Genomic DNA, 23,710 nt, shown 5'->3' with positions numbered 1-23,710 from the left:
GTTAGACCAGTTGATCTGCCGTTTCTTTTCTTCTCTCCTCTGCTCCCCTCTATCCCTTGTGGAGGGGGGTGGGCACAGGTCCGGTGGCCATGGATGAAGTGCTGGCTGTCCAGAATCGGGACCCGGGGTGGACCGCTTGCCTGTGCATCGGCTGGGAACATCTCTGCGCTGCTGACCCGTCTCCGCTCGGGATGGTGTCCTGCTGGCCCCACTATGGACTGGACTCTTACTATTATGTTAGATCCACTATGGACTGGACTCTTACTATTATGTTAGATCCACTATGGACTGGACTCTTACTATTATGTTAGATCCACTATGGACTGGACTCTTACTATTATGTTAGATCCACTATGGACTGGACTCTTACTATTATGTTAGATCCACTATGGACTGGACTCTTACTATTATGTTAGATCCACTATGGACTGGACTCTCACTATTATGTTAGATCCACTATGGACTGGACTCTTACTATTATGTTAGATCCACTATGGACTGGACTCTCACTATTATGTTAGATCCACTATGGACTGGACTCTTACTATTATGTTGGATCCACTATGGACTGGACTCTCACAATATTATGTCAGACCCACTCGACATCCATTGCTTTCGGTCTCCCCTAGAGGGGGGGGGGTTACCCACATATGCGGTCCTCTCCAAGGTTTCTCATAGTCATTCACATCGACGTCCCACTGGGGTGAGTTTTTCCTTGCCCTTATGTGGGCTCTGTACCGAGGATGTCGTTGTGGCTTGTGCAGCCCTTTGAGACACTTGTGATTTAGGGCTATATAAATAAACATTGAATTAAAACCCGTGTGCCGCACCAGCTTAAAAATTCCATAAAAAGGTGTGGGCAGCGTGTCTGAGACCCCTGGTTTATACATAGCAAAAAATAAACTTTGTATGCAGTGTTATTTCATTTAAAATTTCAAAACTTTTTGCGGCTCCCATTGTTTACTATAATTTGTGAAACTGGTCAAAATGGCTCTTTGACTGGTAAAGGTTGCCGACCCCTGGTCTAGTCTGTGCAGGTTGGTGCTACGTCAACAACTACAGCGCAGCAGAATATTACACAATTGGACACGTTTTGTAGGTCTCATTTATGTGGGGGGGACAAGAGGTCTGCTCAATAAAAATAAAATGTTGCTTACCTCAAAATCAGCATGTTTATGGATGTCTTCGGCCCTCTGCCGACTGAGGATGAACTCTGCTTCGTTGGCCACGCGGACCAGGTGGTCCTTCATGGTGTGACTCAGGAGTCTGGTGGAGAAGAAGATTTGCATGCTTAGACCAGTGCTATTCAACCTTTTTTGAGCCAAGGCACATTTTTTATCAATATAGGTCTTGTCTCAAAGTAGATGTGCTGTATCAATATAGGTCTTGTCTCAAAGTAGATGTACTGTATCAATATAGGTCTTGTCTCAAAGTAGATGTACTGTATCAATATAGGTCTTGTCTCAAAGTAGGTGTACTGTATCAATATAGGTCTTGTCTCAAAGTAGGTGTACTGTATCAATATAGGTCTTGTCTCAAAGTAGATGTACTGTCTCAATATAGGTCTTGTCTCAAAGTAGATGTACTGTATCAATGTAGGTCTTGTCTCAAAGTAGGTGTACTGTATCAATATAGGTCTTGTCTCAAAGTAGGTGTGCTGTATCAATATAGGTCTTGTCTCAAAGTAGGTGTACTGTATCAATATAGGTCTTGTCTCAAAGTAGATGTACTGTATCAATATAGGTCTTGTCTCAAAGTAGATGTACTGTATCAATATAGGTCTTGTCTCAAAGTAGATGTACTGTATCAATATAGGTCTTGTCTCAAAGTAGATGTACTGTATCAATATAGGTCTTGTCTCAAAGTAGGTGTACTGTATCAATATAGGTCTTGTCTCAAAGTAGGTGTACTGTATCAATATAGGTCTTGTCTCAAAGTAGATGTACTGTATCAATATAGGTCTTGTCTTAAAGTAGATGTACTTTATCAATATAGGTCTTGTCTCAAAGTAGATGTGCTGTATCAATATAGGTCTTGTCTCAAAGTAGATGTACTGTATCAATATAGGTCTTGTCTCAAAGTAGATGTACTGTATCAATATAGGTCTTGTCTCAAAGTAGATGTACTGTATCAATATAGGTCTTGTCTCAAAGTAGATGTACTGTATCAATATAGGTCTTGTCTCAAAGTAGATGTACTGTATCAATATAGGTCTTGTCTCAAAGTAGATGTACTGTATCAATATAGGTCTTGTCTCAAAGTAGGTGTACTGTATCAATATAGGTCTTGTCTCAAAGTAGGTGTACTGTATCAATATAGGTCTTGTCTCAAAGTAGATGTACTGTATCAATATAGGTCTTGTCTCAAAGTAGATGTACTGTATCAATATAGGTCTTGTCTCAAAGTAGATGTACTGTATCAATATAGGTCTTGTCTCAAAGTAGATGTACTGTATCAATATAGGTCTTGTCTCAAAGTAGATGTACTGTATCAATATAGGTCTTGTCTCAAAGTAGGTGTACTGTCACCACCTGCCACATCACACCCTGACTTATTTGGACTTTTTTTGCTGTTTTCCTGTGTGTAGTGTTTTACTTCTTGTCTCGCGCTCCTATTTTGGTGGCTTTTTCTCTTTTTTTGGCATTTTCCTGGAGCAGTTTCATGTATTCCTTCGAGCGATATTTCCCCGCATCTACTTTGTTTTAGCAATCAAGAATATTTCAGTTGTTTTTATCCTCCTTTGTGGGGGACATTGCTGATTGTCATGTCGTGTTCGGATGTACATTGTCTTTGCTCCGCAGTAAGTCTTTGCTGTCGTCCAGCATTCTGTTTTTGTTTACTTTGTAGCCAGTTCAGTTTTAGTTTTGTTCTGCATAGCCTTCCCTAAGCTTCAATGCCTTTTCTTAGGTGCACTCAACAACACATCGTTTTCAGACTGTAATGACTGGTTTGCAAAACATATTTTCAGCCGAAATAGGTGAAATTAGATCATCTCCCACGGCACACCAGACTGTATCTCACGCCGCGGCACAGTGGTTGAAAAAGCCTGGCTTAGAGAATGTCAGCAAGTCCTGCTACTCGGTATCTTCCGACATATGTCTGTGAACTGGAAAAAGACACCATGAGCATAAAATTGTGAAAAGAAGCTTGCAAAATGGGCAGAAAATGTCATTTCAAGCAGCACCCTGGGGCACAGGTGCTAATTGATTTATTAACGATACGCCTCTTTGCGAGCATGATCTATATTTGTGTAGCTCAAACCTCACTACAGCCCCCAAAGGTCAGCGCGGTGCAAAGTGGAACAATAACAGACTAAAGGCCAGAGAGGAGGGACTGGATGGGGCCCAGAGAGGACTGGAGTGTGGTTGCAGGGAATGACTGTAACCTAAGCCTGCTGTTGCGGCGCAGGGCAGCAGGGGAGCGGAGGCGCAGGGGCCCTCGGCGGCCTCTCCGGCCCTGACCCTGGTCCTGCTATCAATAACCACAGCTCCGCATCCACACAACTTATTTGTACTTACAAGCGTGTTTACTTGGCATCCTGTTGCACTGAATGGCTGTGGGGAACATCCCTTTATGGCCACCATAGCCACTAGCTTTGAAAATATGGACAGTGAAAATGTCGATGAGGTCATACAATGCAGAAAATATGTCTCCAAAGTTCCACGAAACATGCCATGTAGTTATAACAGAGTAGCGACTTGTTTATTTGTGTCATTATGGCTAAGCTTTTTTTTAAACTGAATTATGTATATGATAAATCACATTATGCTGACAATTCCATTAAAAAAATGTGAGCAAAATCTCTGTCTTTAAAAATGAAATTTGTTAAAATACAGTGTTTCCATCCATCCATCCATCCATTTTCTACCGCTTATTCCCTTTGGGGTCGCGGGGGGCGCTGGAGCCTATCTCAGCTACAATCGGGCGGAAGGCGGGGTACACCCTGGACAAGTCGCCACCTCATCGCAGGGCCAACACAGATAGACAGACAACATTCACACTCACATCCACACACTAGGGCCAATTTAGTGTTGCCAATCAACTTATCCCCAGGTGCATGTCTTTGTTTTAAAAACCAATGTGTAAAAATTCAGTGTAAAAAAAATTAAATGCAGAAATATTAGTTGCTTCAAAAGTCAAGACCTACTTCTGATAAATTAAGATTGAAGCTCAAGTTTGCAATCATTTTAGATTTCTTTTAGATTTCTAATTTTTTTTTTTTTACATAATTTTTTTGCACTGAATTTTTTTTTTTTAAACTTAATATTTTTATACACATATTTCTGCACAGATTTTTTACACAAATTATTTTTGCACTGAATTTTTATGTACTGTTTTTTTTAACTTAATTTTTTTTATACAGAGTATTTATGCACTTAATTTTTTTTACACTGAATTTTTTTGCACTGAATTTTTATGCAGTTTTTTTAACTTAATTTTTCTATACACAGAATATTTCTGCACTTAATTTTCTTTACACAAATTTTTTTTGCACCGAATTTTTATGTACTGTTTTTTCTTTACCTAATTTTTTTTATACATTGAGTATTTCTGCACTTAATCTTTTTTACACTGAATTTTTTTGCACTGAATTTTTTTATATGCAGAATATTTCTGCACCTAATTTTTCTTACACGGAATTTTTATGTACTGTTTTTTTTTAAACTTCATTTTTTTATACATGGAGTATTTCTGCACTTAATTTTTTTACACAAATTTTTTTTGCACTGAATTTTTATGTACTGTTTTTTTTTTTACACTGAATGTTTTCATACATTAAGTATTTCTGCACTTTTTTTTTACACTGAATTCTTATGCATTTTTTTTAACTTAATGTTTTTATATCCAGAATATTTCTGCACTTAATTTTTTTACACTGAATTTTAACACATTTTTCTCATAAATGTTTTTCAATTAAAGTTCCCAAAATTCACCACTTATTTGTACTTACAAGCGTGTTTACTTGGCATCCTGTTGCACTGAATGGCTGTTGGGAACATCCCTTTATGGCCACCATAGCCACTAGCTTTGCAAATACAGTGAAAATGTCGATGAGGTCATACAATGCAGAGTTTCGGGCAAAATATGTCTCCAAAGTTCCACGAAAAAATGCCATGTAGTTATAACAGAGTAGCGACGTGTTTATTTGTGTCATTATGGCTAAGCTTTTTTTAAACTGAATTATGTATATGATTTTTTTTGCGTTTGAACTTTAAATCACATTATGCTGACAATTCCATTAAAAAAATGTGAGCAAAATGTCTGTCTTTAAAAATGAAATTTGTTAAAATACAGTGTTTTAAAAACCAATGTGTAAAAATTCAGTGTAAAAAAAATTAAATGCAGAAATATTAGTTGCTTCAAAAGTCGAGACCTACTTCTGATAAATTAAGCTTGAAGCTCAAGTTTGCAATCACTTTAGATTTCTTTTAGATTTGTAATTTTTTTTTTTTTACACATAATTTTTTTGCACTGAATTTTTTTTATACACATATTTCTGCACAAATTTTTGCACAAATTATTTTTGCACTGAATTTTTATGTACTGTTTTTTTTTTAACTGAATTTTTTTTTAATACAGAGTATTTAGGCACTTAATTTTTTTTTGCACTGAATTTTTATGCAGTTTTTTTTAACTTAATTTTTCTATACACAGAACATTTCTGCACAAATTTTTTTTGCACTGAATTTTTATGTACTGTTTTTTCTTTACCTATTTTTTTATACATAGAGTATTTCTGCACTTAATTTTTTTACACAAATTTTTTTTGCACTGAATTTTTATGTACTGTTTTTTTTTTACTGAATTTTTTTTAATACAGAGTATTTATGCACTTAATTTTTTTTACACTGAATTTTTTTGCACTGAATTTTTATGCAGTTTTTTTAACTTAATTTTTCTATACACAGAACATTTCTGCACAAATTTTTTTTGCACTGAATTTTTATGTACTGTTTTTTCTTTACCTATTTCTTTATACATAGAGTATTTCTGCACTTAATTTTTTTACATTGAATTTTTTTGCACTGAATTTTTTTATATGCACTTAATTTTTCTTACACACATTTTTTTGCACTGAATTTTTATGTACTGCTTTTTTTAAACTTCATTTTTTTATACATAGAGTATTTCTGCACTTAATTTTTTTTCACTGAATTTTCATGCAGTTTTTTTTACTTAGTTTTTTTATACAGAGAATATTTCTGCACTTAATTTTTTTACACAAATTTTTTTGCACTGAATTTTTATGTACTGTTTTTTTTACACTGAATTTTTTTGCACTGAATTTTTATGTACTCTTATTTCTTTACCTAATGTTTTTATACATAGAGTATTTCTGCACTTAATTTTTTTTTCACTGAATTTTTTTGCACAGAATTTTTTTATATGCAGAATATTTCTGCACTTAATTTTTCTTACACAAATTTTTTTTGCACTGAATTTTTATGTACTGTTTTTTTTAAACTTAATTTTTTCATACATAGAGTATTTCTGCACTTAATATTTTTTTCACTGAATTTTTATGCAGTTTTTTTTTTTATTTAATTTTTTTATACAGAGAATATTTCTGCACTTAATTTTTTTTTCACTGAATTTTTTTGCACTGAATTTTTTCATATGCAGAATATTTCTACACTTAAGTTTTCTTACACAAATTTTTTTTGCACTGAATTTTTATGTACTGTTTTTTTTTAAACTTCATTTTTTTATACATAGAGTATTTCTGCACTTAATTTTTTTTTCACTGAATTTATATGCAGTTTTTTTTTATACAGAGAATATTTCTGCACTTAATTTTTTTTACACAAATTTTTTTTGCACTGAATTTTTATGTACTGTTTTTTTTTTACACTGAATTTTTTTATACATTAAGTATTTCTGCACTTTTTTTTTACACTGAATTTTTATGCATTTTTTTTAACTTTATGTTTTTATATGCAGAATATTTCTGCACTTAATTTTTTTACACTGAATTAAAAAATGTTTTTCTCATAAATGTTTTTCAATTAAATTGTCAGCATAATTTAAAGCAAAAAAGATTACGTTCCCAAAATTCACCACTTTTCTTTATTTGATTACATTCTGTAGTATAATTGTATTGCATGTTTTTGTATCTCTTTAATTTAGGTAACCAGGGACTGCAGATGGAAATGAGCTATTTAGCTATAATCTGCAGCAGAACATGTCTGTCTATGAGCTTAATGTCTCTGTGCATTGTCCCTTCAAATAAAGACTCAACTAAACTAAACTAAGAAAGTGTTATACAATAAAAAAAAAAAAAGGGTTGAAGTAAAAATACCCTTGTCGGGTTTAGTTGTGTTAAGGTTAGGGTTGAAAAGTGGTGGAAAGTTTCCGGAAATTTACCACGGGAAGTTAAGCTCGGGAAGTTTGGAAATATTGACCATTTTTTGATTATTCAAAGTTGGACACCGTCCATGGGAATTAATGGGAATATATGGGATTTAATGGGGAATTACAATAATGATATATTATTGGGCACTAGTGTGGCCTCAATAGCCCTGCTGTAGTGTGTAGCATGCTGGGAATTATCTGTGCATGTGATGAAAGAATGCACTGCACATGTGATGGAGGAATGCACAGTGCAGGGTTGATGTTCTACTGAATTTGCATTAAATCAGGTTGTTTTCGCTAATAATCATGCTGCAAGATCTAGCATGTTGCATTCAATGTTTATTCCCATTAATTCCCATATATTCCCATGGAAAGTTTCCAATTTTGAATATTCCCGGAATATTGCAACTAAGGCTGAAACGACGCGTCGACGTAGTCGACGTCATCGGTTACGTAAATACGTCGACGCCGTTTTTGTGCGTCGGCGCGTCGCATATTTACGTCACACTACTGTCATGGCGGAGCGCAAAGTAGACGATGCGAGCGAGGGGAAAAAAGCACGCCAAAAGTCGTCAAAAGTGTCGGAGTATTTCAATAAACGGCCTAATAATGTTGTTGTATGCACACTGCGTCGAGCGGAAATGGCCTATCATAGCAGCACAACGGCTATGAACGAACATTTGAAAAGAAAACCCCCGACAGCGTTCTTGCCATCACCATCAACAAGTCAATCGTCCGCGTGCGTATACGTTGTCATTATTACACAAAAACATGAATGTGTCATTTGTATCTGCGTTGTAAATTCATAAACTAAAGCACCGTTTGCTCTGAGAGGCGCGTTTGGCGTGCCTGTTCAGTGTTTACAAAGACGCGCTCCTCTTTAACGCTGTGGAGAGGCGGCGGCGGTGAGCGAGCGGCGAGGCGGGGCGCGCCGGGAGCGACGCCGCAAGAGACAGGGGACGACGAGCGAGCGAGGAAGAGGAGCTGAAAAGCGAGGAAAGAAAGAGAAAAGAGTTGGAAGAGAAAAGACTTTGTGTAAAATTAAAAGATTGTAAACCTGGCAAAGCCGTCTGGCGTTCAGTCTGTCGGTCCTGAAAGAACCCCACGGCACAAGACGTGTCACAAACGCTAACGTTAATTAGTTGTGCAAATACCTTTTACAACATTAACAGTTACATATACTATGTACAAACCAACAATTAACTTTCACTTTAATCATACTATCATTGTTGTGTTATTAAGCAAAATAAGCAATACTTTTACTTTTGTTGAAATGTTTACACTGTACACTTTTTTGTATTGGATGTTTAGCTTTATTTTTGCACATTTTAGCAAATAGGCAATACTTTTACTTTTGTTGAAATGTTTACACTTGTTACAGAATATTTCCGTTTTGCACTTTTTTGTATTGGATGTTTATCTTTATTTTTGCACATTTTAAAGCAAAATAAGCAATACTTTTACTTTTTAAATGCTTATACTATTCCAGAATATTAAGATTTGCACTGGATGTTTACTTTTATATTTGCACATTAAAAAGCAAATAAGCTACTTTTAATTTTGTTAAATGTTAAAAGTTTTAAATGTTTACATTGTTACAGAATATTTTGTCATGTTGTTGTCAATGTTGACTGAGTGGCCATACTTTTTTTTTTGTAAATAAAAGCCATGCCTTTTGAAAAAAACTGGCCTACATTTATTTTTTCCTCTTCATTTTAAATAAAAAAAAAAATCGGTAAAAGGAAAAATAATCTATAGATTAATCGAAAAAATAATCTATAGATTAATCGATAGAAAAATAATCGTTAGCTGCAGCCCTAATTGCAACCCTAGTTAAGATGCATTTCAACAACAATGGTGGATGACTTTATTCCCAATCTCTCATCTGAATCCCGGTTCAAGCGCAGTTCCTCACCTGCCTTCGTTGACCAGCTCGATAAAGGCCAGACCTGCGTTCTTCTGGATGGAATTCTGCCATTCCTGCAAGGAAAGACAAAAACCAGCCAAAGGTGTTTTACTGGAAGGGTTCTGTAAAACCTGGGACACTTAAAAAATGATTTGTTGCCATAGAGACCAACCAAAGAGGAAATAGAAACATATTAGTTACAACAGTCATTGTTTGAGGGGTAAGAAAGGACAAAGCCTAGATAGGTATGGAAACGAGTACACAAACATAAGAATTAATGGAAAGGAGTGCATTTATCACTCGCCAATACGCAGATTTCCTCCTCTCCCGACTGGCGTTTTGCTTGAAGGTGTCAGTCTAAACAATCCCACCGCAGACACCCGGCGAGTGAACCTCAAAATCCTGGTTGTCGGGGGGGCACCAAGAGACCAGGGGGGGAGCTGGACGGCCATCGGCTCTTGTGTTCTGTTCGCACATTTCAACGCCTTCCACGCAAGCGTCAAAAGAATAATAAAGCAACAAGGTTATGGGGGCCTTTCTGAACCTCGCCGAGCTCTCTTTTTCTTCCCCGCTGGCTTCCTCCCGGGGGAGTTGAGGAAGTATGCGTGAAAAAAGCTCATGTGAAAGAGCAAAGTGCTCTTTAAGAACACATGAAGTGTCCCTAGAAGCATCACTTAATACAAAACGAGTCAAGCAGGAAGATTTGTTGGGATCTCCTTGTAAATACCCTTGTTTGCAAATAAATACGGTTTGGGGAGCATTTTTCCACACTTACACTCTAAAGGGGCCTAAAGCATCCATAAAGGTCCCACTTAGTCACTCACAGTTTGGTATGATTAAGGAAAGGGTAGCTAGTGATCAGAAAGTAATTTACGATGACAGATGTTCACATCACGATTAGTCTTGCCAAATTTACCTTAACTAAAGGCTTAGTTGGCCACATGCACCTTTTAGTGCTTATTTCCAAAATTGTGTACACTACTGAATTGGGGTCTTATGGCCACTTATGTGGACACTTATACTGCCATCTGGTGGTGTCAGAAGAGTATAACATACAATGGAAAAAAGTGTAAAAAATAAGAATTAGCATGTCACTAAACATGAAGTACACGTTTGTGTACTTATGGACTAAGTACATCATATCAAAAGATGATTCTTAGTTTTTATTCTAATTAGGGTCCAATAAGCCCAAATAGCAAAGAGAAATAAAAAAAAGCATGTAAACAAACAGCTTGGGCCTTAAGATAATGTTTCCAATACTTTGAAAATGTGCCTTCACTGAAGATAGTCCTTTTCTTAGCCGCAAACAGATCTTAATAACCATATTTTTCGGACCATAGGGCGCAGCGGATTATAAAGCGCACTGCAGATGCGAGTCATGTGAATAATATAAATACAGTCTATTATACAGCATTATTCACATGTGAATAACATAAATACAGTCTATTATACAGCATTATTCACATGTGAATAATATAAATACAGTCTATTATACAGCATTATTCACATGTGAATAATATAAATACAGTCTATTATACAGCATTATTCACATGTGAATAACATAAATACAGTCTATTATACAGCATTATTCACATGTGAATAATATAAATACAGTCTATTATACAGCATTATTCACATGTGAATAACATAAATACAGTCTATTATACAGCATTATTCACATGTGAATAACATAAATACAGTATTATACAGCATTATCCACATGTGAATAATATGAATACAGTCTATTATACAGCATTATTCACATGTGAATAATATAAATACAGTCTATTATACAGCATTATTCACATGTGTATAATATAAATACAGTCTATTATACAGCATTATTCACATGTGAATAACATAAATACAGTCTATTATACAGCATTATTCACATGTGAAACATATGAATACAGTCTATTATACAGCATTATTCACATGTGAATAACATAAATACAGTATTATACAGCATTATTCACATGTGAATAACATAAATACAGTCTATTAAACAGCATTATTCACATGTGAATAATATGAATACAGTCTATTATACAGCATTATTCACATGTGAATAATATAAATACAGTCTATTATACAGCATTATTCACATGTGAATAACAAATACAGTCTATTATACAGCATTATTCACATGTGAATAATATAAATACAGTCTATTATACAGCATTATTCACATGTGAAACATATAAATACAGTCTATTATACAGCATTATTCACATGTGAATAACATAAATACAGTATTATACAGCATTATTCACATGTGAATAACATAAATACAGTCTATTAAACAGCATTATTCACATGTGAATAACATAAATACAGCGAGTCTATTCTCGATTAAGCACAATTCCTGCCATGTATTATTCAGTATAATAATTATAACTAGAAAATTCCCGCGGAAATTTTGATGGGCCTGCTATCTGTGCCCTGCTTTGAAGATGGTGCAGAGTGTCTGAATTTGTGAGTTTTAGGTCTAACTGTACAAAATGAGCTACAGAGTGTTGCGTTTTGGACCAGTTGTTCCTCCCAGGGAATTCAAATCACAAGTCGCTCCCAAGCTCTTTACGACACTTAAAGCTGAGTTGAAAAACCACCAGAGACAGAATAGGTATTTTGTAATATATTTGCAAAGCTTTGCAGATATACATTGAGACCAGTCCAGCATAGAACATTCAATTGCGCCCCTAAGATGGTCTGTCCTCCCGAAAAAACCCTCTCCCCTCTTAAGTCTCTCTAGTCAAAACACATGCACATTATCTCTCTTTCTTACATTCCAAAGCTTCAAGGTTAACACACACAGTTTACTTGCAGACAAACAGAAAGAGAACAAATGGAAAAACACGAGCTGTTTTCAAATATGACTATGAAATAAAAGAAGTAACACTTAAATTCGGATATATGTAAATATCTGCCTCCGACAAGAGCCACCCTAAAATGTTAGCATGCTTACATAAAATTGCTAACATTTAGCATGTGTGCTAATGTTAGCGTGATAACAGTTCACATGTTTTATATACCAAGTAATATGACTCTAAGATGTATGGCTGCGGAAATAGGGGAAAAAAATGGGTAAAATTAGTTGAAAAAGTTAGCATGCTTAAGTAAACTTGTGTAGTAGTAGTAGACAAGTGTGTGAACAAAATGAGACGTTAAGCACCGAGCTACGTGAAAAAGAATGGCTGAGCTACAAGAGGAGGTAATCTTGCAGTTTGGAGCGTTCTGCTGGCAATATCCGCCATTATAAAAGGTTGCGTACCCATTCAATTGGCCCATAGCGATTAGTTTTCGAAATAGCGTCGCCATGGTAACACGAAATGTTCCCAACTTAAAGTACGCCCCATCGGCGCGAACGAGACATTTCCGACGGTATAACATATGTGGGGGTTTGTTGGCCGGTTTCGTCTCGTATTAGACATAAGAGAAAGGTGCGGAACTATAATAATACAATATTTCCAAAACAGGTTAGAAAAGCTCATTTGCTTGCATGGAGATTTGCCTAAGAAATGATTTTTGAAAATGGATTCTTAATAAAAAAATAAAAAAAAAGTTTTACTTTTTCTTTTTCTTTTTTTTAATTGATTTTAAAAAAAATTATGAATCGATTAAAAAATCGGGATGAATAATACAATAGAATAGAATAGAAAGTACTTTATTGATCCCTGGGGGAAATTCAGCACCACAGTTTTCTTACAATAGACAATAAACACTTAGGTATTTTGTAGGTATTTTTACAATAATATAAATACAGTCTATTATACAGCATTATTCACATGTGAATAATATAAATACAGTCTATTATACAGCATTATTCACATGTGAATAACATAAATACAGTATTATACAGCATTATTCACATGTGAATAATATCAATACAGTCTATTATACAGCATTATTCGCATGTGAATAACATAAATACAGTCTAATATACAGCATTATTCACATGTGAAAAATATAAATACAGTCTATTATACAGCATTATTCACATGTGAATAACATAAATACAGTATTATACAGCATTATTCACATGTGAATAACAAATACAGTCTATTATACAGCATTATTCACATGTGAATAATATAAATACAGTCTATTATACAGCATTATTCACATGTGAATAACAAATACAGTATTATACAGCATTATTCACATGTGAATAATATAAATACAGTCTATTATACAGCATTATTCACATGTGAATAACATAAATACAGTATTATACAGCATTATTCACATGTGAATAACAAATACAGTCTATTATACAGCATTATTCACATGTGAATAATATAAATACAGTCAATTATACAGCATTATTCACATGTGAATAACATAAATACAGTATTATACAGCATTATTCACATGTGAATAATATAAATACAGTCTATTATACAGCATTATTCACATGTGAATAATATAAATACAGTCTATTATGCAGCAGTATTCACATGTGAATAATATAAATACAGTCTATTATACAGCAGTATTCACATGTGAATAATATAAATAGTCTATTATACAGCATTATTCACATGTGAATAACATAAATACAGTATTATACAGCATTATTCACATGTGAATAATATAAATACAGTCTATTATACAGCATTATTCACATGTGAATAACATACAGTATTATACAGCATTATTCACATGTGAATAACATAAATACAGTCTATTATACAACATTATTCACATGTGAATAATATAAATACAGTCTATTATACAGCATTATTCACATGTGAATAATATAAATACAGTCTATTATACAGCATTATCCACATGTGAATAATATAAATACAGTCTATTATACAGCATTATTCACATGTGAATAATATAAATACAGTCTATTATACAGCATTATTCACATGTGAATAATATCAATACAGTCTATTATACAGCATTATTCGCATGTGAATAATATAAATACAGTCTATTATACAGCATTATTCACATGTGAAAAATATAAATACAGTCTATTATACAGCATTATCCACATGTGAATAATAAATACAGTCTACTATACAGCATTATTCACATGTGAATAACATAAATACAGTCTATTAAACAGCATTATTCACATGTGAATAATATAAATACAGTCTATTATACAGCATTATTCACATGTGAATAATATAAATACAGTCTATTATACAGCATTATTCACATGTGAATAATATAAATACAGTCTATTAAACAGCATTATTCACATGTGAATAACATAAATACAGTCTATTATACAGCATTATCCACATGTGAATAATATAAATACAGTCTATTATACAGCATTATTCACATGTCAATAATATAAATACAGTCTATTATACAGCATTATTCACATGTGAATAATATAAATACAGTCTATTATACAGCATTATTCACATGTGAATAACATAAATACAGTATTATACAGCATTATTCACATGTGAATAATATAAATACAGTCTATTATACAGCATTATTCACATGTGAATAACATAAATACAGTATTATACAGCATTATTCACATGTGAATAATATAAATACAGTCTATTATACAGCAGTATTCACATGTGAATAACATAAATACAGTATTATACAGCATTATTCACATGTGAATAATATGAATACAGTCTATTATACAGCATTATTCACATGTGAATAATATAAATACAGTCTATTATACAGCATTATTCACATGTGAATAATATAAATACAGTCTATTATACAGCATTATTCACATGTGAATAACAAATACAGTATTATACAGCATTATTCACATGTGAATAATATAAATGCAGTCTATTATACAGCATTATTCACATGTGAATAACAAATACAGTATTATACAGCATTATTAACATGTGAATAATATGAAAACAGTCTATTATACAACATTATTCACAAGTGAATAATATAAATACAGTCTATTATACAGCATTATTCACATGTGAATAACAAATACAGTATTATACAGCATTATTCACATGTGAATAATATAAATACAGTATATTATACAACATTATTCACATGTGAAGAATATAAATAGTCTATTATACAGCATTATTCACATGTGAATAATATAAATACAGTCTATTATACAGCAGTATTCACATGTGAATAACATAAATACAGTCTATTATACAGCATTATTCACATGTGAATAATATAAATACAGTCTATTATACAGCAGTATTCACATGTGAATAACATAAATACAGTATTATACAGCATTATTCACATGTGAATAATATGAATACAGTCTATTATACAGCATTATTCACATGTGAATAATATAAATACAGTCTATTATACAGCATTATTCACATGTGAATAATATAAATACAGTCTATTATACAGCATTATTCACATGTGAATAACAAATACAGTATTATACAGCATTATTCACATGTGAATAATATAAATGCAGTCTATTATACAGCATTATTCACATGTGAATAACAAATACAGTATTATACAGCATTATTAACATGTGAATAATATGAAAACAGTCTATTATACAACATTATTCACATGTGAATAATATAAATACAGTCTATTATACAGCATTATTCACATGTGAATAACAAATACAGTATTATACAGCATTATTCACATGTGAATAACAAATACAGTATTATACAGCATTATTCACATGTGAATAATATAAATACAGTCTATTATACAGCATTATTCACATGTGAATAACATTAATACAGTCTATTATACAGCATTATTCACATGTGAATAACAAATACAGTCTATTATACAGCATTATTCACATGTGAATAACATTAATAGTCTATTATACAGCATTATTCACATGTGAATAACATAAATACAGTCTAATAATTACGATTTGGATTTGAATACAATTTTTTGTGCACCCTTACTCATAATGATGAAGGAAACTCAGTCAAAGCCCAAGAACATTGGGAATGACGACATAAAAGCCAAGTTGTGAGAAAGTTCTTCCTTTTTTCCTTTTTTTTGGGAACTCTGCTGTCATCATGTCGTGGATGCCGATAGAGGAAACAGCGTGTTTATGCGGGGACCGACTGACCTTCGGGTAAACTTAGGAAGCCCACTGGGACCCAACATATCGCCGCTGCGAGGCGGAAGGAAGGATCAATTTACAAGAAATTCTAATATAAACTTGAGCGCCTTCATCATATACGTGACGACTAAGCACGTTTCCACACTGGGAATGTTCACCAAAAAAAACAAATAAAAAGCCATCAAAGCCAATTATGTGTTGAAGCCAGTGAAGTCGTTTCAACACTGCACTTGTGTCCTGAAGGATCCTATTGTGTTTACCATACAGTCCAAATAGAAAAAGGGAATAAAACAAATAAAAAAAGAGCCCACACTCGCGTGAGAGAAGCTATAGGGGGTAGAAGTTGAAGGACATTAAACATGAGTGTGAGCCTGTGGCCGGTTGGGGATATTCCAGACCAGGGCCAGGCTCTCCGCAAGCCGGATTTCAAATAAACACCACAGGAAGTCGGGCCATAAATAGAGCGCTTCTCTTTGGAAGAGCAGAAAAACACGCAGGTTCCATCTCCTCGTGTGATTTCTTATAAATACTCGGATGTAAGCGCTGGACTTGACACGATCGGGATTTTAGGGGGACTGATAACCGAGCCAATCACACCACGTGAGGGAACAACATCCATTGAGATCTTTCAAAATGTACTCCTGAGAACCAGCAGACACCACAGTAGTGGACGTTTGTGAGCGTCCATAACAGGACTAGTTGTCTCTAAATAAGTAAATAAGTGGGGCAGCATGGCGTAGTGGGTAGAGCAACCGTGCCAGAAACCTGAGGGTTGCAGGTTCGCTCCCCGCCTCTTACCATCCAAAAATCGCTGCCGTTGTGTCCTTGGGCGGGACACTTCACCCTTTGCCCCCGGTGCCACTCACACCGGTTTGATGAATGATAGGTGGTGGTCGGAGGGGTTGTTGGCGCAAATTGCAGCCACGCTTCCGTCAGTCTACCCCAGGGCAGCTGTGGCTATGAAAGTAGCTTACCACCACCAGGTGTGAATGATTGATGGGTTCTACATGTAAAGCGACTTTGGGTACTTAGAAAAGCGCAATATAAATCCCAGTTATTATTATTATTATTATTAACTCTGACTAAAGAAACATTACAAACAAACGCCGGCTTACAAGTTTTGCACCTTTATTCGTTACTAATATACAGTAAAAGCCAAAAGAAAAACCTAGTAGCCAGGGTCCAGGTAGGTCCAGGACAAAGTCCTGGTGGGGGGTTCAGGTTCGCCCCCCGACGCAAAATGATTATTATCATTCAGACAGGTTAAAATGTTGCTAAAAGCATCACTTTTCTATCAGTCACAGTGACTTTTCAAAACAAAAATATTACAGCAAAAATCATATGGGTTGATTGACATGTTTATTCTGTAAGCTAACTTCAATAGTTTGAAATTATTTTGACAGTTAATGCCAGTTATCCTGTCAACCTTTCACAAGACTTCAATTTGTTCATTGAAAGTATAAACACTTTTTACAGTAAACAAATGGTAAAATAGTACTAAACAATTCCATTAAAAATAAAATTGGTGTCATTATTAACTTTCTGTCCAAGCTTGTATAATCTACTGCCTTGTTCAATTGTAAAAAAATATTCTGTGCCTAAAATTCACATTTCTATCACAATTATCATACTGTAAACATGGTAAGCTAACTTCATTAAAATTAATAGTCCTGTCAATAGCATGGAATTACAATTCAAATGTAGTTTTTTTGTAAGCCTTTCAAAAGAATTCAAAATATGAAAAATGAATTTAAGCCATCAGACACTTGAAAAGTGGCACATAACATCTCTAATGTAATCATTTTAACTTTTCAACAGAAATAGCACTGCAAAAATATTAAGGACATACTTCTGTATTTTGGTAGTTATGCTGTCAACATTTAACAAGATTTCTTCAACTTGGACTTGAAAGCATAAATAGTATAAACACTTTTAACAGTATAACAGTACTAAACAATTCCAATAGATAACATTGGTGTCATTACCTTTTTGTGGCTAAAATCCAAATTTTCACTTTTACATCGCTAATTCCTCCGTGTCCGATCGAAAAATCTTGTCTGCACAAGGTGCAATTCGCGTAGTTTTCACCCTTTTTGGAACGGATAATTATTCCCGGATAGGCTTTTGAATATTCTTCACGGAATGACTGCAGTTTTCTTTTCGGTTTAAGACTCGTTTGCGATTTTTCTCCGGCTGATTCCATGATCGTTCGCTCGTTTGGAAACAATGGCAACTGGTGCCTCGTGCTTGGCAGCGGTGCTATAAATAGCCTCGCGCATGGCATTCGGAATGGCTCGATAGGAAGTTACGGGAAGCAGTGTCGAATGTCATTGTTGTTACGCGATTTCGTGAATAAAACTTAAAAAAAAATTATTTTTTTTAATTAATGAAAAACCGTATTTTTTATCACTGCAACCGTAACCCGGAATAGGTTGATGAAAACCGTACTAATTACGGGAAAACCGGAGTAGTTGGCAGGTATGCAAAAGTGTGGACAAACCTTCTCCAAACTCAATGTGTTTTCTTTATTTTCGTGACTATTTACATTGTAGATTGTCACATCAAAACTATGAATGAACACATGTGGAGTTATGTACTTAACAAAAAAGGGGAAATAACTGAAAACATGTTTTATATTCTAGTTTCTTCAAAATAGCCACCCTTTGTTCTGATTACTGCTTTGCATTCTCTCCATGAGCTTCAAGCACACCTGTGAAGTGACAACCATTTCAGGTGACTACCTCTTGAAGCTCATGGAGAGAATGCCAAGAGTGTGCAAAGCCGTAATCAGAGCAAAGGGTGTGTAGTTCAGGGCTCAAATTTAACCACAGCGACTGCGGCAAAAGACGCGAGCGCCCTCAATGTTGTCAAAACTTGTTTATAAAGTCTTTACTTTGTTCAGTCGTCCTTTATTTAACTGCAAACTATCAGTGTTCAAATTAACATCAATACTAGCTCAAATGTTTTGTCGTCTCATCGAATTGAACGAAGGCTGTGAAGATTGTGTATTCGATGTGAGAGGTGTCATTCCTCATTATTTTTGTCGCCGAACTGTTGTACTGACCCAAGAGAAGAACAAAGCTTGTTTGTATATTCATCTTTATTAGCCAAACTGCTTTGTTTTATTTTTATATCAAAAAGTACACACCATGTTTTTTTTTAAGATTACTTGTGTTTTTCATGTCACAAAGGTGTATAATGAATAAAAAATAGTTTATATATATATATATATATATATATACACACACACACACACACACACAGGTAAAAGCCAGTAAATTAGAATATTTTGAAAAACTTGATTTATTTCAGTAATTGCATTCAAAATGTGTAACTTGTACATTATATTTATTCATTGCACACAGACTGATGCATTCAAATGTTTATTTCATTTAATTTTGATGATTTGAAGTGGCAACAAATGAAAATCCAAAATTCCGTGTGTCACAAAATTAGAATATTACTTAAGGCTAATACAAAAAAGGGATTTTTAGAAATGTTGGCCAACTGAAAAGTATGAAAATGAAAAATATGAGCATGTACAATACTCAATACTTGGTTGGAGCTCCTTTTGCCTCAATTACTGCGTTAATGCGGCGTGGCATGGAGTCGATGAGTTTCTGGCACTGCTCAGGTGTTATGAGAGCCCAGGTTGCTCTGATAGTGGCCTTCAACTCTTCTGTGTTTTTGGGTCTGGCATTCTGCATCTTCCTTTTCACAATACCCCACAGATTTTCTATGGGGCTAAGGTCAGGGGAGTTGGCGGGCCAATTTAGAACAGAAATACCATGGTCCGTAAACCAGGCACGGGTAGATTTTGCGCTGTGTGCAGGCGCCAAGTCCTGTTGGAACTTGAAATCTCCATCTCCATAGAGCAGGTCAGCAGCAGGAAGCATGAAGTGCTCTAAAACTTGCTGGTAGACGGCTGCGTTGACCCTGGATCTCAGGAAACAGAGTGGACCGACACCAGCAGATGACATGGCACCCCAAACCATCACTGATGGTGGAAACTTTACACTAGACTTCAGGCAACGTGGATCCTGTGCCTCTCCTGTCTTCCTCCAGACTCTGGGACCTCGATTTCCAAAGGAAATGCAAAATTTGCTTTCGTCAGAAAACATGACTTTGGACCACTCAGCAGCAGTCCAGCTGGTGTCGGTCCACTCTGTTTCCTGAGATCCAGGGTCAACGCAGCCGTCTACCAGCAAGTTTTAGAGCACTTCATGCTTCCTGCTGCTGACCTGCTCTATGGAGATGGAGATTTCAAGTTCCAACAGGACTTGGCGCCTGCACACAGCGCAAAATCTACCCGTGCCTGGTTTACGGACCATGGTATTTCTGTTCTAAATTGGCCCGCCAACTCCCCTGACCTTAGCCCCATAGAAAATCTGTGGGGTATTGTGAAAAGGAAGATGCAGAATGCCAGACCCAAAAACGCAGAAGAGTTGAAGGCCACTATCAGAGCAACCTGGACTCTCATAACACCTGAGCAGTGCCAGAAACTCATCGACTCCATGCCACGCCGCATTAACGCAGTAATTGAGGCAAAAGGAGCTCCAACCAAGTATTGAGTATTGTACATGCTCATATTTTTCATTTTCATACTTTTCAGTTGGCCAACATTTCTAAAAATCCCTTTTTTGTATTAGCCTTAAGTAATATTCTAATTTTGTGACACACAGAATTTTGGATTTTCATTTGTTGCCACTTCAAATCATCAAAATTAAATGAAATAAACATTTGAATGCATCAGTCTGTGTGCAATGAATAAATATAATGTACAAGTTACACCTTTTGAATGCAATTACTGAAATAAATCAAGTTTTTCAAAATATTCTAATTTACTGGCTTTTACCTGTATGTCTTAATAAGGTTATCCAAAAAATAGTGCTCGATACCGTAGTAGGGCGCAATATATGTATGTGTGGGAAAAAAAATCACAAGACTACTTCATCTCAACAGGCCTGTTTCATGAGGGGTTCCCTCAATCATCAGGAGATTTTAATGGGAGCATTCACATACCATGGTTTATATAGGGCACAGAGTGGGTGGGTACAGGCTGGTGTAGGGGCGTGGTGATTGGCTCATGTGTTACCTAGGAGGTGTTTCCGTCTGTGGCGGCATGCTGATACAATTTCGCTGCGCTTGTTGAGGGATGACAGGTCTGGACGGTAAATAATAAACAGTTTCTCTTTCAAGCATAGGTTGCATCTTTTATTACCACTATTGTAAGGTGTGCTGGATGCAAGAATTTGCCATGTTATTGAATATTCAACATTATTGTCTTTGAGGTCCCAAATGTGTTTGCTGAGTTCTGTGGTATTCCGCAGGTTTTCCGCAGGAAACCAACCAAAAAAGAACAGAAAACGAAACAACATCATCTGGTACAACCCCCCATACAGCAAAAACGTCTCAACTAACATTGGCCACAAATTCCTCACTCTGATTGACAAACACTTTCCCAAAGGCAACACCCTAAGAAAAGTATTCAACAAGAACAACATTAAATTGAGCTACAGCTGTATGAACAATATACGACAAATTATCTCAAACCACAACAAAACAATTGCAAATGAGCCGTCGGCCCCCGGACAGAGCGACCCCAAAACCAACAAAGGCTGCAACTGCCGCAAGAAACCTGATTGCCCTCTCAACGGGGGGTGCTTACAAACATCAGTTGTTTACCAATCTAAGGTAACACGCAAGGACATTAACACATCCGACACATATGTAGGATTAACCGAGGGAGAGTTTAAAACCAGATGGAACAATCACAAGGCTTCTTTCAGGAACCAAAACCTGCGGAATACCACAGAACTCAGCAAACACATTTGGGACCTCAAAGACAATAATGTTGAATATTCAATAACATGGCAAATTCTTGCATCCAGCACACCTTACAATAGTGGTAATAAAAGATGCAACCTATGCTTGAAAGAGAAGCTGTTTATTATTTACCGTCCAGACCTGTCATCCCTCAACAAGCGCAGCGAAATTGTATCAGCATGCCGCCACAGACGGAAACACCTCCTAGGTAACACATGAGCCAATCACCACGCCCCTACGCCAGCCTGTACCCACCCACTCTGTGCCCTATATAAACCATGGTATGTGAATGCTCCCATTAAAATCTCCTGATGATTGAGGGAACCCCTCATGAAACAGGCCTGTAGAGATGAAGTAGTCTTGTGATTTTTTTTCCCACACATACATATATTGCGCTCTACTACGGTATCGAGCACTATTTTTTGGATAACCTTATTAAGACATATATATATATATATATATATATATATATATATATATATATATATATATATATATATATATATATATATATATATATATATATATATATATATATATAATGTATGCATTCTAACATGCCTTGGCGCCCTAAAATATGAGCCCTCCTTTAAGGCAACACTTGCCTTGACCTTAAAAAGTTACAATTCGAGGCCTGGTAGTTGTTAAAGGGGAACATTATCACCAGACCTATGTAAGCGTCAACATATACCTTGATGTTGCAAAAAAAAGACCTTTTTTTTTTTTTTACCGATTTCCGAACTCTAAATGGGTGAATTTTGGCGAATTAAACGCCTTTTTAATATTCGCTCTCGGAGCGATGACGTCACAATGTGAAGTCACATCGGGAAGCAATCCGCCATTTTCTCAAACACCGAGTCAAATCGGCTCTGTTATTTTCCGTTTTTTCGACTGTTTTCCGTACCTTGGAGACATCATGCCTCGTCGGTGTGTTGTCGGAGGGTGTAACAACACCAACAGGGACGGATTCAAGTTGCACCAGTGGCCCAAAGATGCCAAAGTGGCAAGAAATTGGACGTTTGTTCCGCACACTTTACCCACGAAAGCTATGCTACGACAGAGATGGCAAGAATGTGTGGATATCCTGCGACACTCAAAGCAGATGCATTTCCAACCATAAAGTCAAAGAAATCTGCCGCCAGACCCCCATTGAATCTGCCGGAGTGTGTGAGCAATTCAGGGACAAAGGACCTCGCTAGCACGGCAAGCAATGGCGGCAGTTTGTTCCCGCAGACGAGCGAACTAAACCCCCTGGATGTCTTGGCTCACACCGTCCCGAAGATGATCAAGAGAAGAATATCAACCCTAGCTTCCCTGGCCTGCTGACATGAGGGTATGTCTACAGAATATATTAATTGATGAAAATTGGGCTGTCTGCACTCTCAAAGTGCATGTTGTTGCCAAATGTATTTCATATGCTGTAAACCTAGTTCATAGTTGTTAGTTTCCTTTAATGCCAAACAAACACATACCAATCGTTGGTTAGAAGGCGATCGCCGAATTCGTCCTCGCTTTCTCCCGTGTCGCTGGCTGTCGTGTCGTTTTCCTCGGTTTCGCTTGCATACGGTTCAAACCGATAT

General features: G+C 35.6%; 1 protein-coding gene across 8 annotated transcripts in view; it reads right to left on the bottom strand.

Moving 5' to 3' along the window:
* The window catches only part of lrba (LPS-responsive vesicle trafficking, beach and anchor containing), a 778,336-nt gene that overhangs the window by 451,714 nt on the left and 302,912 nt on the right, over nt 1-23,710 (bottom strand). For all 8 annotated transcript variants that reach the window (XM_061923000.1, XM_061922999.1, XM_061922998.1 and 5 more), the window contains 2 exons: nt 9,269-9,333; nt 1,158-1,266 (listed from right to left, as the gene is read on the bottom strand). In XM_061923000.1, the coding sequence (XP_061778984.1) occupies nt 1,158-1,266; nt 9,269-9,333 (174 nt within the window). The remainder of the gene's footprint in view (nt 1-1,157; nt 1,267-9,268; nt 9,334-23,710) is intronic.

Source organism: Nerophis lumbriciformis, linkage group LG27 (genome assembly GCF_033978685.3).
Source record: "Nerophis lumbriciformis linkage group LG27, RoL_Nlum_v2.1, whole genome shotgun sequence".
In the NCBI taxonomy this organism is placed as follows: Eukaryota; Metazoa; Chordata; class Actinopteri; order Syngnathiformes; family Syngnathidae; genus Nerophis; species Nerophis lumbriciformis.
Note: the sequence above shows the minus strand (reverse complement) of the source record. Positions and strands in the feature narration are given on the sequence as shown.